This window comes from Bos indicus, chromosome 10, assembly GCF_029378745.1.
Source record: "Bos indicus isolate NIAB-ARS_2022 breed Sahiwal x Tharparkar chromosome 10, NIAB-ARS_B.indTharparkar_mat_pri_1.0, whole genome shotgun sequence".
NCBI lineage: Eukaryota > Metazoa > Chordata > Mammalia > Artiodactyla > Bovidae > Bos > Bos indicus.
This window is the reverse complement of record NC_091769.1, coordinates 84,454,279-84,470,251: the sequence shown is the minus strand read 5'-3', so window position 1 is coordinate 84,470,251 and position 15,973 is coordinate 84,454,279. Positions and strand designations below refer to the sequence as shown.

The 15,973-nt window shown below is 38.7% G+C and overlaps 1 protein-coding gene across 5 annotated transcripts in view; it reads right to left on the bottom strand.

The window, feature by feature from the left end:
* PSEN1 (presenilin 1) overlaps positions 1-15,973 on the bottom strand; it is a 67,146-nt gene that overhangs the window by 30,963 nt on the left and 20,210 nt on the right. For all 5 annotated transcript variants that reach the window (XM_019969173.2, XM_019969176.2, XM_019969175.2 and 2 more), the window contains exons 4-5: positions 8,710-8,963; positions 6,446-6,587 (exon numbers count right to left, since the gene is read on the bottom strand). In XM_019969173.2, the coding sequence (XP_019824732.2) occupies positions 6,446-6,587; positions 8,710-8,963 (396 nt within the window). The remainder of the gene's footprint in view (positions 1-6,445; positions 6,588-8,709; positions 8,964-15,973) is intronic.

Genomic DNA, 15,973 nt, shown 5'->3' with positions numbered 1-15,973 from the left:
GAATTCATACAGCACTATATAAATATTAGTCCCTATAACTCATGTAAAGCATATTAAAATGAGAGATAGAATCAGAACTTGATTTTTAATCAATTATTTTTTGGGGCCTAGCCATATAACATACTTTGGCCACCCGATGTGAAGAATTGACTCATTTGAAAAGACCCTGATGCTGGGAAAGATTGAAGGCAGGAGGAGAAGGGGATGACAGAGGATGAGATGGTTGGATGGCATCACCGACTCAATGGACATGAGTTTGAGTGGACTCTGGGAGACGGTGAAGGACAGGGAAGCCTGGTGTGCTGCAGTTGGTGGCGTCGCAAAGAGTCAGACACAATTGAGTGACTGGACTGAACAGAACTGAACATATAGCATGCAGGATCTTAGTTCCCCAACCAGGGATAGAAACCATGCCCCCTTCAGTGGAAGCACGAAGCCTTAACCACTGGACCACTAGGAAAAGTCCCTAGAGCTTGATTAATCTATTATACAAGATAAAAAAAATTATGGTAATTTTACGTGATGAGTATATTTGGGAAAATACTATACAACCCATGGAGTCTGCAGTTTTAAAAAACAGAATGGAGAAATATGATAAACTGTCAAGTAATTTTTAACCAAAAGTAAAATTATTTTAAGGTAGATACACCCATAATAATCTTTATTCTTTCAATGAATTTTACTGTTATGACAGAAGAAGCTACTCAACCACCAACTTTTCCAAACATATCTCTTAACCAGAAAGATCAAATTAAACCTTAAAGAAATAAAAAAGAAAGCTCCAGGGCTTCCCTGGCAGCTTGGTGGTAAAGAATCTGCCTGTCAATGCAGGAGACACAGGTTTGATCCCTGGTCCAGGAAGATGCTACATGCCTTGGAACAACTAAGGTCCTGCCACACAACTAACTGAGACTGTGCTCTGGAGCCTGGGAGCCGCAGCTACTGAGCCCACGTGCCGCAATTCCTGTGCTTCAAGACAAGAGAAGCCACCACAAGAAGAAGCTTGAGCAGTTAAGTGAGTAACCCGTGCACTGCAATTAAAGAATAGACTCTGCTCTACATAACTAGAAGTCTATACAGCAATGAAGACCCAGCATAGCCAGAAATAAATTATAAAAAGAAAAGCTTCAGATCAAGAATATTATTTTGTCTCCATTTAAAAGAAAAAATCTTCCACCCCCACCTCCCAGATCTAGCTGTTCCAATTATACAGCTCTAAGTTATCAAAATCTAGTTGTTACTAAAGTTAACATTAGAATCTATGTTCATTTTCTCTTTTGGCTCTGTTTTGATCATTCAAGGTGACATGTGATTATTAAATCCTTTGAAAGAAAAGATTTCTTAAAAAGTCTCTCTGCCTTTCTTTAAAACAACTTTATAAAATGTTACAACTTGGGAAAAGGTCAAAAGAGTGGTTTTCCATCATGAAAGTTGGTATTCCTTCAACAGTTAAATATTCTAAATTTACTATCCAAATACAATAAATTTAATTTCTGGTGTTCTTACACAAAAACTTCCCCTAACATTTTATTATAAAAATTTTCAAACACACAGTGAACCACTGCCCATATACCGCCTAAATTCTATGGTTCACATTTGCTGTACTTGCTCTGTAACATTGCTATCCATCTCTCCACCTGATGAGTCCATTTTAATATGTATCAAAGTAAGCTGAAGACACCTGTACATTTCCCTCTAAGTACTTCAACTTTAGCAAAATATTCTGAAGGGAGTCCTTTATTTCACGTGCAAAGAAAACAATAAAGCTTAAGCAAAAAGGAATCTTTCTATATGCATCCTAGCCCACTGTACTCCCAAGCCAGCTTTAGAAATAATCCAAATTTCATGGACTGTAGGCCTGCCAGGCTCCTCTGCTCAGGGAATTACCCAGGCAAGAATACTGGAGTGGGTTGCCATTTCCTTCTCCAGGGGATCTTCCCGACCCAGGGATCGGACTCAGGGATCGAACCCAGGTCTCCTACATTGCAGGCAGATTCTTTACCGCTGAGCCATGAGGGAAGCCCCATACAAAATAACACAAAACAATAAACTCTAAAGAGTGGAAGATGTACATAGATATTCCATATTAAACTCCAAATTAAGGGCGAGAGTAAATATTGCATACTAGGAATCCTCAACTTTCTTAAGGAAAGTTTTTTTATCTTGTTTTATGTGGGGAGGGGCAAGGGAACATGAAATGCTATTTTAAAAAAACAGTATTTTTCTGAATACAAAGTAATATATACTTATGACATATAGAAAATATAGAAACACTAAAAGAAAAAAACAATTTCCACTGACCACTGAGAACCAAAGTTGATATTAATCTTTCCTTTTCAGACATGTTTGTCTGCATATGTAAAGACCTTTAAAAAAATTAGAATCATGTAATATAAGAGTTTACATTCTGTCTTTTAAAACTCTATTTTTATTAGACAAATTCTCATTCCACCAAATATTTTTTGAAAATATAGATTTTAAATTCCTTTATAATAGTTTGCTTATATGCATGAGTTCACAATTTTTGCCTTATGCATGGAATCTGTAGGGTTTTCCTTCTTTTTCCAATTATATTTTATGCTAGGATTAGTATCTAGTATGCAAACATTTTTCAGCATTTTTAATTCTCTAGGATAAATCATGAAAGCAAAATTACAGAATCAAAGTGTACAGACTACTGATATATACTGGCTTAGTGACTCCGCAAATTAAGTTCTGATTAGTTTTTACCAAGTCAATAAGCTAAATGTTAATTTGCTATTTTAATATATATATTTTTTACTAGTGAGGAAATATACATACACCCCTCTCTCCTCTTTTCCTCTCCTGGCTGTTTAGATTTCCTTCATAATTTCTCTTCTTGTGTTTTTAAAATATCTTATTAGGATATCCATAATTTTAATTATTTGTATGTGCTCTTCATACTGCAAAAATATTAGCCCTCTGCCTGCAATAATGACTTTAAATGGTTTTCTTACTAGGTTAATCATAGATGTTATGATTTTCTGAATTATTACCTGAATTCAAAGCCTCTTCTGATGACTAAATAACACCTCCCCTTTTCCTAGAACATCAGGTGGTAAAACAGGCCTTTCTCATCTTGCAAAAATCCCTAGTTCAGCTTTCCTCTTGGCTCTGAAACAAATGAGCCCTGATTCAGTACAGTATGGCAAAGATCTCCTCTAAACACTGAACTATCTAGGCCAGAAATCATGTGACTTCAGTAAGCTATATGGTTTCATCTCTATCAAACAATAAATCATTAAACTGCCTTTTCCAGTTCTTCCTTTTTAAGGTTTGTTTGGTCTTTTAGCTTCCTGTGCTTCTCAAAGACATTGCACAACCAACTCCTGACACAACAAATCCTCAGGGCTTATTTCCAAACAGGTCCTGGCAAGTTTCTGAATTTCTGACTCAAAAGCCCCTTTTATTTTTATACTAAGAATCAAAGTAAACAACTTGTTGCTATAGGATTGGTTGGGCTGGCCAAGACATAAGCATTTTAAAAAACAAAGCAAAACGCCACCAGTGAATGGGTGGACATGGAAATCCAGCTGAGTATAAACCTTTAGACTGTCTAACACGAAGCACTAACTAAAAGATGCACAAAACCACCAAAAATACCTTGAGAAAGGTTCTAGTTAATAAGGAGTAACAAAGCCCATTCCATCCTGTCTCTCCTACCAAATACACCTATAAAATCTAGACCGAATGCACGTAGCTGCCAGTACGTAGGCTGGGGAATCAGAAGAACCAGGAAGCCAGGGCTAAGTTTACCACCTTTTCCCTCCAGTATTGCCCTCCCCCACCTGCACTCAACACAACCTAAGTGGGCTTTAGCAAGATGAGAAGCCCTCTAAGTTCCTGCTGGAGAAGCAGAAAGAGGTTTCCAAACACCAAAGAAAGTAAATCCCTAGGGGACTCCCACTAACATGTGAAGAACAAAAGTAGCACACAATCCAGATACAAGTCACAAAGAGAGTCCAATAAAGCAGAGAAATGGAACTGGCAGGTAGACACTTCTATGTACACAAAATTGTATATGGTGAAAAAAAATATAAAAGTAACTGACACATGAGCACATTTAAGCAGTGGGAGGGGAATGGTTTTACATCATTTGCTCTTTGGGTGCCTGAGTGTAGATGACTCCGGTCACATCACATCTTTTGTCTTCAATCTCCAGATTCTGATGTCAGACTGTAAATGGTCATCACTTAGGTTAATACTTTTACCCACTCAACAAACAAGGTTAAACTCTGTATAATTTTAGAAGTCTGTGAACAGTAAAAAGGTGAATAGTGAAGGATATTCAATCTCACTAATAATCAACTAAAAGCAAACTAAGACATTTTTGCTTTGCCTATTAGGGTTAGAATATATATATATATATATATATATATATATATATAGGAAAAGGCAGGGGCACCCCACTCCAGTACTTTTGCCTAGAAAATCCCATGGATGGAGGAGCCTGGTAGGCTGCAGTCCATGGGGTTGCTAGAGTCAGACATGACTGAGGTGATTTAGCAGCAGCAGCATACATATACATATATATATGTATGTATGTATGTATGTATTTTTAACCACACTGTACAGCATGTGAGATTTTAGTTCCCTGACCAGGGATTGAACCCTTGCCCCCTGCAGTGGAGTGTAGAGTCCTAACCATTGGACTGCCAGGGAATTCCCTGCACAGGTATTTTTAAAAATTCAATGCTAGTGAAAGTAGAGTAAGACAGCCTCATTCACCACCAGTGTTAAGTACAAATTGATACTATCAATTTGAAAACAAAATTCTGCATACTAAGACAGCCAAAAATATGTAGACAATTTGCTCCAGAAATTCTGTGCCTGGGCTTATACCCAAAGGAAATAATTTGAAAAATTGAAAAGCTCTATGCATAAAGACATTCACTGTTTTTTAGGATAGTGAACATCTGGAAAGAACTGAGATGTCCAAATTAGGGGAAGTAAATGACAATACACTCACTGAGTCAAATATTATGTAGTCATTACACATATTTTCTAAGAATTTATAATACGGGAAAATGCTTATGCAAAAGTAATAGTTTTAAAAAAGGACACATACTGATTATACACTTGATTTTAATCATGTTAAAGAATATACTGAAGTATAGAAAATGCAGAAGTAAAAAGAGTGTAGAATTCAATATTTGAAAAGTTAATATTTATTTCTTTTATTTGAGAACGAGCCTAAAGGTTTATGAACTGTAATAACTTGTCATTTTTCTGAGGCAGGAATCTGAAACATGTGCCGGACAGCTGAAATTCACCCTCAAGTTACTCAGGTAGCATGAGGTAGGGAGCAGAGACGGGGAGGTCTGGGCCTGTCTCTTCCCTGCATAACCGCCCCTGCCTTTATTTCCCAAGCAAAAAATTCCTGTTCCTGCAGAAGAGAAGGTGAGGGAATGGACGGGAATTCAGCCAGTCATCAGTGAGTTCAACATCGGCATCCGAAGGTGGCTTCACTGCTTGTACTCAAGTTGAAGGGGCTTCCTCGGTGGCTCAGTGGTAAATAACCCACCTGCCAATGCAGGAGCCTTAGGAGGCTCAGATTCGACCCCTGAGTGAGGAAGATCCCCTGGAGAAGGAAATGGCAAAGCACTCCAGTATTCTTGCTGGGATAATCTCATGAACAGAGAAGCCTGGTGGGCTACATTCCATGGGTCACAGAGTCGGACACGACTGAGCAACTGAGCATGGATGCATTCAAGCTGAAAATCTGATTTTCTGTGGTTATACATTATTTTACGGGGACAATTATATCATATAGTGCTATTTGTCAATGAGGGAATTCACAAAGGTCTTAGGATATATTCTTCTGGAAGGTCCTAAGTATACTGCAAACCAAAATGTTAAAACCATTTAGACTGCGATATTTTATGAAAACATTTGTTTTTCATTTATGCCTTTTTGTTCCCCAAATGAGGAGGGGGAGACTAAAAATTAACTTAGTTTTAGAATATAAGACCTTTTTCTTTAATAGACCAAGTAAGGTGACAGGACAATCCAACCATAAAATAAAGAAGATGGTGGAGGGCTTCCCTGGTGACGCGGTGGTAGAATTCACCTACCAAGGCAAGAGACGTGGGTTCGATCCCTGATCTGGGAAGAGCCTACAAGTTGTGAAGCAATCAAGCCCATGTGCCGCAACTATTGGAGCCTGTGCTCTAGAGCCTGGGAGCCGCAACTACTGAGCCCATGCGGCACAACCACTGAAGCCTGTATGCCCTTGAGCCCACGTTCCCCAACCAGAGAAGCCGTCGCGATGAGAAGCCCAAGCACTTCAACTAGAGTAGCTCCCGCTCGCCTCAACTTGAGAAAAACCCACGCAACAACAAAGACCCAGCACAGCCAAAAATAAATAAAATTATTGGGAAAAAAAAAATATGGTGGAAAGCAAAGCTCTGTGTCTCATGCTCACCTTGTAGCACCTGTATTTATATAGAACCACCAGGAGAATCGTCATGATGACAATGACACTGATCATGATCACCGCATTCAGAATTGAGTGCAGGGCTCTCTGCGCCACAGTCTCCGTGTCTTCTGTAAATGGAGTATAGATTCTGTAATAAAACAAAAGCCCCAGGGGTTAATGGAGATTCTAAACTACATGCTCTCCAAAACCAGTTTTGTTTCCCAGATTTAACTGATACCTTATGAATCACTTTTTTTTTCAGCTCATCAATATAACCAAGAATTTTTAACCTAAGAAAAGCAGCTTTATGCTAAAATAAGCTCTTCAAAATAAAAGGAGATGGTTAAAATCGAGGTGGACCCACGTGCGCCAGACACTGGCTCCATCTAGTGGACGCTTTATACTGAAATAATAACCTCATCAAATGTTTTCTCCACAGCTTATCAGTGATTTGTTAAAGTACGACCAGATTCTGCCATAACACCTAGGCTACAAGTGGTTCTAACAGGAAGGTAAAATGGTGGATAATTATCTTGTATCTGTAGGGTGACTACAACTAAAGTTGTCTTGAGACAATGTCACATATCCATCTACCCTTGTTTCATATGAAAACACTTTTATTCCAGGTACCAATGTTTTCAACAGAAGACTTTATTTCTGCCTCCCCTGGAGTTACGTACAGCCATGAGAATAAGTAATGACCACTGAGTTATAAGCAGATGTGGTCTGTGGAATTTCTGAGGGAGGAGTGAGTTCTGCTGAGAGGTATGTCTATGTCCTTTTCTCTTCCATTCCTTCCTGCTGTGTGAATGAAGCCTGGGGCTCCAGCACCAATACTGGACCCCGAAATAATCTAGACAACCGAAGCCAAAAGAGAAGGAATGAAGAAGCCTGAGTCCTTGGTGAAAAGAAAGCACTGTACAATCTGAACTACTACCTCTTCACTATTCTGTGGGAGACAAGAAAATATGTATATAACTCAAACCAGTTTTTTAAATTTTTTCTTTTTTTTGGCTGTGCCATTCGGCTTGCAGGATCTTAGTTCCCTGACCAGGGATTGAACCTGGGCCTCAGCAGTGAAAGCGTCAAGTCTTAACCACTGGACCACCAGGGAATTTCCTGTTTTGATTTTCTATAATGGACTCGGCAAACTTTCTGTGAAGGACTACAGAGTAAATATTTTAAGCTTTGTGAGTCATATGGTCTCTGCTGCAACCATTCAACTCTGCCCTTGTAGTATGAAAGCAGCTGAAGACAATACATAAACGAATGATCACAGCCTTGTTCCAGTAACACTTCATTTACCAAGGGAGGTGTCAGGCAGATCTGGCCTGTGGGGCACAGCTTGCTAACCTGGTTCTATAATATGCAGCCAAACCTAACTTTAACTTACAGAGACAATATTCCCCAACTTCTTTTGTTAACTGTCTCCAACCCCTGCTCTTCACTCATTGTCGTAGCCTTTCTCTCAAAAGGTTAAAGCCTGGCTTTCAGAACCCCACAGTTTTCCCGACACTTGCCAATTTCAGAATTCACTTAAAACATCTTGAGCCCAACAGGGTCCTAGAGACAGAACTAGGTGACATCTGAATCAAAGCATTTTTCTTGGAGACAAAGGGCAGACACTAATAGCACCAGAGAATCTACGTGCCAGTTCAGCAAACACTTTAGTGCCAGTTTGCATTCCTTCTTCATCCTTTCACTGAACTTTTTTTTTTTTTGGTCAAACATTTATTACATTCCTCACCCTGGAAACAAAAGTGCTCTCGTAGTCCTCGTGGTATAGAAGGAAAACAGGCATTAAGTAGGGAAAGTACACTTGCATATTGTGACAAGTGAAAAAAGAACAGGGTGCGAAAGAATACCGGGAAGGGCCTAATTCTTTTAGGAGGGTCATGGAAGTTATTTTTCAGCCAGGATGAGAAGGATGATAGGAATTAATCTACCAAAGTTAGAGAAGGAAAAAAACATTCCAGGGAGAAGAACATGGGCCCAATAGCCCTGAGGTGCTAAAATCACTACTCAATTCTTTACTTGCTCAATTCCAAATAAATCGAGCCCAATCTAGGGATGCTACATTAAAAAATATAACTCTGCAGCTTTATTTTCTCTACGTAAAGCATCATCTGCTTCCAGTTATCAGAGAGGATGGACTCTCTAGCCTTCACGGCCCTTCAGGGCAGAGGTCAGAGGTCTTCAAGGTGACGATGACACGCTACGCAGGACAGCTAGATTGGCCAAGAATAACAACCCACAATACTCATACGTACAGCTGCCCATCCTTCCGGGTATAAAAGCTGACTGATTTGATGGTGGCCACAACTACCACCATACAGAGAGTCACAGGGACAAACAGCATGATCACATGTTTGGCGCCATATTTCAATGTCAGCTCCTCATCTTCCTCTTCCTCTTGCTCCACCACCTGCTGTGAGCTGCTGGGGGCTCGGCCATTGGACACCGACTCAGTGTTGCCACGCCTCCGCCTCTCGTTGCCGTGCTCATGCCGCTCTCTACTGTCATTCTAAAAGCACAGGAAGAGATTTTTCAGTAAGTCAGACTCCCAGGAAAATCAAAGTGTTCTATATAAAAAACAGAAAATGTAATGCTTAGATCCCAGGGTAACAACAGGTCCATTATTACGCGAGTTTCCAAAAACTTAAAGCCAGAGAGAATCAATTTACAAGAAGTACACAGCCTAAAAGTCGAGATTATTTACCACTGTCCACTGGAGGAACCCAGGTCCCCCCTCTCACCCGGCTCTTTCTAACTCTAATACAACTGTACTCATTCTTTGGAATTTTTTACTTAAAAAATGACATCCGCATGAAGCCTTCTTTATTTACTATAGCTCCAAGCAGAGTACTCTCACCTTTTTAAAAATCATGAAATGCTTTTTTACCTGTAGTTTCCTATCATTTATACAAGGAACTATCTCACCTTCATTATTAATAAGACTTAGAAATCTTTGTAGTGACATACAGGGGATCTGTCAGTATTATTTCTTACCATCTACAGTTATCTCAAAACAGTATTCAGTTACAAAACAGAAAACAAAACCTTTACAGAAAGAAACTAGGCCTTAATTCTGATGCTCTCCAAACCCATTCCCACCTATATAGAGGAAGGGAACAATAAATGCAAGAATGAAGGAATGAAAGTAGATTCCATTTTTCTCTAGTTCTAAGCATCCCTTTTTTACCATTATCCTTATCCTGGGTCTATCCTTGCCTAATCAAGTTCAATTTCCTTTTTGATATATTAGATCTAAAATTCAGTTTTTATAAAGGGTAGAATGAATCTCAAGAGCATTAACAACAAAATAAAAATAATAGAAAATAGGAGAAAAATAACAGAGAACTAAATAAAACAGGATATGAAAGTAGACTGATAGTCACTGTTGCTGACAAGAGGTAATCAGCTTGGTTAAGCCAGGAAGCTCATAGGAAGACACACCTTGTATCTTGTATCTCATTTTTGACTATAGAGTTTAACCAAGTATATTACATGCTTGGTAACAGCAGTATTAGGGATTTTAATATGTGCCTTTTTTTGGCTCCACGTCAAGGCTTGTGTGATCTTAGTTCCCCAACCAGGGATTGAACCTGTGCCCTAAACAGTGAAAGCCCTGCATCCTAACCACTAGACCACCAAGGAATTCCTGATGTATACTTTGACATTAAACTCTCACAACCACCTTACCATCACCACTTTCCAGGCAAGGAAACAGCCACAGCTTGTCTTATAAAGAGGGTTTGAACACCAGGTGTGCCTGACTGCAGAAATCAAGCTCTTAACCTCCTCTCAATCTGTCATTCACAAAACAACATGACTGCTCTGCAGACTTACTGTAGGCTTTCTCTTTCACTTGACTTTCAATTTATTCATTCCATAAGTAATTATAAGAATTCTATATTTTAGTTACTCTGCTGTAACACTACAGCAGAAATTAAAAAGATCTAGATGCTGTCCTTAGAAGCTCATAAGATAGTTTTAATATTAGAGAAACACTAGAGATGTGAACAAAGTGCTACAGAACTAATTTTTTATGATCAAGAAAGGCAACATACGGTGGGAATGTAAACTGATGCAGCCACTATGGAAAACTATATGGAGGTTCCTTGAAAAACTAAAAATAGAATTGCCAAATGATCCAGCAATTGCACTCTTGGGCATAAAACTCTAATTCAAAAAGATACATGCACCCTAATGTTCACAGCAGCACTATTTACAAAAACCAAGACAAGGATGCAACCTAAATGTCTATCAACAAATGAAAGGATGAAGATGTGGCACACACACACACACACACTGAAATATTACTCGGCCATAAAAAAGGAATGAAATAATGCCATCTGCAGCTACATGGACCTAGAGATTATCACACTAAGTAAATCAGAGAAAGACAAATATATGACATCACTTATATTTGGAATCTAAAATGATAACAAATGAACTTATTTATAAAATGGAACCAGACTCACAGACATAGAAAACAAAATTATGGTTACCAAAAGGGAAAGAGGGTAGAGAAGGGATAAATTAGGAGTTTGGGATTAGTAAATAACAGACTACTACATGTAAGATAGAATAAAATAAAAGGGCCTACTGTATAGGACAGGGAACCATATTCAATATCCTATAATTAACCACAAGGGAAATAATATGAAAAATAAAAAATACACATATGTATATATGTGTAACTGAATCACTATGTATATATGCAAAACTGAATCACTTTGCTATACACTTGAAACTAACACAACATTGTAAATCAACTATATGTCAATAAAAATTTAAAGCAAAAAAGAAAGACAACATGAAAGATACAATTCTTGAATAGAACTTTCAAGAATGGAAGGTGAATGGGCTCCAGGCAGAGATAAGGTCATCTGTGGCACAGGCCTATCCAGAAAACCTATGAGAACTCCTGAGGTGACTGAGAACAGGGTGGTCAGGGCTGGTGGCAGGAAAAGGAAGGTTAGGAACAGGTCGTAAACAACCTTGTTTGCCGTGCCAGAGACTTCAGACTTTGTCCTGCAGGCAACAAAAAAGTCATAAAATTGCTAAGGTTGAGGAAGTGCACATCAGATTATGTTTTGTTTTTAACAAACTTGCTGAAGTGGTGATGGAAAATAGGAGGGGTGTGAGAAAAATACTTCAGCAACGAATGACAGAGCTTTGTGGCAAATTACATGAGAATGGTCAGGAAGGAGTCAATGAGGACTCTGGAGGTTTTGGCTTAAGGGACTAGGAAGGTGGTGATAGCACTGATGGACACAGGGAGCACAAGAAGATAAGCAGGCTAGAGGAGCAGAGAGAGATTTTAGTTAGGTGGAGAGAGAATTTAGACAGGTGCATTTCAAGCTCAGAAGACAGCTGAAGGAAGCCATTAGTTTCTATAGCTATGAAAGTGGATGAAACCTCAGGGAGAAAGTATAGATGGATGCATTGATCATTAATGTAACACAACAGTTGTGGAAGGAAAAATACAAAGTGAGATGACCACCAAGGAAAGAAGTGTGAATAACTCCTAAGCTTAAGCAGCAGGTTATCCATAAATTGTAATGGACTGGGGAATGAATGGAAACTGAGAAATTAAAGGCAATTATTCCTTGAAGCCAAAAAAGAACAAAAATGGACAAAAGAGGAGATTCAAATTTTAAAAAGTTATTTTAGGGATGTCAGAGACGAGCATACTTGTCAGGTCAAAGCATAGAGTTAGGATTAGAAGAAAATGTTGATGATACAGAACATAGAGATGATAACTAATGAAGCAGGGTAGGGGATAAATGATGGGGAATGGAAAAAGAGAGAAAAGCTGGCCTTACAAAGGCACTGGTGCTCTCTGCCTCAGTTTGATCTCATGGAGGAAACATTTATGAAGACTCCAGGCCTACGAGAGTGGAAAGGAAACAATTGCAAAGCACAAAAGACAGAAAAATATATACACTTATCAAGAAAGATAATTTTTGCTGAACACAAGTCATTGAAGTTCAGTAGGAAGGAAAGGGTTATGAGGAAGGTGGGCTCTAGACAACAGGGGCATAGTGGGGTAGATAGCTGAGAAGCAGGAGAGCTGAGGGAATTCACACTTCAATCCTCTAAGAAGGAGGGGACTGTGCCATATGCTAAGAACGCTGCAGTTATGGCTAATATTCAGCAATACAATTATTGCCAACTTGGGCTGATTAATGTTTAGTATAAAGTAAATGCAAGTAATAACAGCTCTCTTAATATAGCATTTACAAAGCATTTATGTAATTTAGTATTATATGATTTATATAAAGTACTTACTTAATTTAAAAGCACTTTCACTTCATCTTGTTTATCTTTATATGTTGGGAGGTTTTGGTAGACGAACAGTAAAGCAACTGATACAAAATTTCATAGTCAGAAAACAACAGAGGTAGGAAAATCAAAGTCAAATCTCTTACTTCAAAACTGTTCTTTCTATGGCACCACAGTTCTCCTATAAGGCTACGTGAGCTGTTTAACTGGGTCAACCTAGCATGAAAGAGGCAATCATAATGTGCTTGTTAAGGGTAAGACTGGATATTCTGGTTTATAGTGAACATTAGTGACCCCACCCTGCCCCGCCCTCAGAGCTGATACAGGATACTAGAGCACTGTTTCACATAATACTTTGGATACTACTTTAAAAATTAACTATATAATTTATGTCTTTTTTAAAAATACAATTTATTTAAAGAGGCAAAATACACATTTGATTCTAAACTCAAGAAGTTTAAAAAAGCATACAGTAAAAAACCTCCCACTTAACTCTCGGTTTCCTAACCCCCCGGGGTACCACTGGTTACTGTTCTCAGCAAATCCTTTCAAAGTTTCCTTATTCATACACAAGCAAATACAAATACATATTCTCATTCCCTTTGTCCACAGAAATGGTAGCACAAGAAATGCACTGTCCTATACTATGCTTTCTTTTTTAAATTGTATCTTAGAAAGTTTTCTACATGTCAGTAAAGAATATCCTTGTTCTCTTAAAAAACCAGCTGCACAGCCAGTGTATAAAGATATCGTAATTTATTAGGCCAATCCCCTAGTGATGGACACCGAACTTGCTTCCAACTTTTTGCCATTTCAAACATCACTGCAGTGAAGTTATTTCACACATGACGGGGCATATTTATAGGATAACTTCACTGAAGTACAAGGTCAAAGTATATATTCACTTCAAATCCTGATTTATACAGCCAAATAGTGCACTCAGCAATGCAGGAGAGTGCCTATTTCAACAAGCCCTTGTCTACATAGTAAGCTTGCGATGCCTGGATTTTTACCAAACTGATAGGTATTAAAATACAGGATCTCAGTTTAATTTTAACTTCTATGTCTCTTATTAGGAAAAAATGATCATTTTTTAAAATGAACTAAGTATTCATATCCTTTGTCATTTTTTCTATTTGCCTTATGGTACTTTGTTTTAGTTAAAACTTTTAAATTTAAAAAACAGTGAATGCCAGTTATATACAAGGACGTACCAGCCAACATGACTGCCCTCATGAACTGATTTCAAGCAGGGGAAGACAGCTAATAAACAAGATAATTACAGATTAGGATAGTACTATAATAGGGTGATGTGATAAATACATAGAATGGGACTTTCAAGTAACGTGACCAGAGAATATCTTTCTGAGGACATGACATTTGAGCTGAGACCCGAAGGATGAAAAGATGTGAAAGAGCTTTTGTACTGTAAAGGATTAACTCAGCAGGTCAGGGGTGTCCAAAACCTGCATACACCATAGAAAGATTTGGCCTGGCTCCTAGGAGATAACCTTTAAGTCCCTGGAACAGCCTGCCTATTAAGGCTGTTTCTGTTTACAGGAGGCCTTGGGTCACATTAACAATCTGATCCACGGTGGGAGTCTTGAGCCACATGGTATCTGCTTGACCTTAGGAGGGGTTAGAGAACTATGTCCAGCCATGTGTACATGACCAACCCTGAATAAAACTCTGGGACACCAGGGCTCAAGTATGTTTTTTTGGTGAGCAGTACTCTCTGCATGTTGTCTCACATTGCTATTGGGAGAATTAAGTATTTGTTCGCATGACTCCACTGGGATAAGACAATTGGAAGCCTGGGCCTGGTGTCTCCTGGATCCTTGCCCTTGTGCCTTTTTCTGTTGCTAACTTTAATCTGTGTCTTTTCACTGCAGTAAACTGTAACAGTGAGTATAACAGCTTTTCTGAGATCTGTGGGTCGTTCTACTAGCTTATCACTGAACCTGAGCATGGTCTTGGGGAACCCTGATTATATGTGTACACTGAAAAATCAAAAATATTGCTAAAAGAAATTAAAGATCAAAAGCAAAAACAGACAAATGGGACTACATCAAACTTTACACTTCTGTGCATCAAAGAAACAGAGTAAAAAGGCCACCAGAGAATGGAAGAAAATATGTGCAAATTATATATTTGATAATGGGTTAATATCCAGAATATATAAAAGACTCCTATAACTTAACAACAAAGAAACAATTTGATTTTAAAATGGTAAAAGACTTGAACAGACATTTCGATAGACATTTCTAAGAAGAATATATACAAATGGCCAACAAGCACAAAAAAGATGCTCAATGTTACTAATCAGAGAAATTAAAATCAAAACTAAAATAAGCTCTCTTACACCCATTAGAATGGCTACTATCAAAAAACTCCCCAGAAAATAACAAGTATTAGCAAGGGTGCAGAGATGTTGAATCCCTTGTGCCCTGTGTACCTGTAAAAGGGTACAGCTGCGATAAGAAACGATGCAGCTTCCTCAAAAAATTAAAAACAGAACTGTCATATGGTCCAGCAACTCTACTTCCAGGTACAGATCCAAAAGAACTGAAAGCAGTATCTCAAAGAGATACTGTATTTCACACCCATGACCACTGCAGCACTATTTTCAAGAGCCAGGAGACAGAAGAAACTCAAATGTCTAACAATAGATGGATAAAGGAAATGTGATACGTATGTACAACGGAGGACTATTCGGCCTTAGAAGGAAATCTTGTCACTTGCTAAAACATGAATGAACCCTGAGGACTTTATACTGTGAAATGCATAAGCAAGTTACAAAAAGACAAATACTGGATGATTCCACTTATATAAAGTACCTAGTCTAACTTGAAAAAAAAAGTGTAACTGTGTTTGCTAGGGGCTCTGGGGACAGGGAAATGGGGCTATCCTGTTCAACAGGTGCAGAGTATTAGTTTTGCAAGTTAAAAATGTTTTAGAAATCTACTGCACCATAATGTGAATATAGTTAACACTACTAAGCTGCACATTTAAAAACGGTTAAGATGGGAACTTCCCTGGTGGGCCAGTGGTTAGGAATCCACCTGCCAATGCAGGGGACACAGGTTCGATCCTTGATCCAGGAAGATCCCATGAGCTGCAAAGCAACTAAGCCCATGCGCCACAACTACTGAGTCAGTGCCCCAGGACCTGCACTCTGTAACAAGAGAAGACACTGCAAGGAGAAAACCACACACTGCAGAGAGTAGCACCCACCGCTCACCA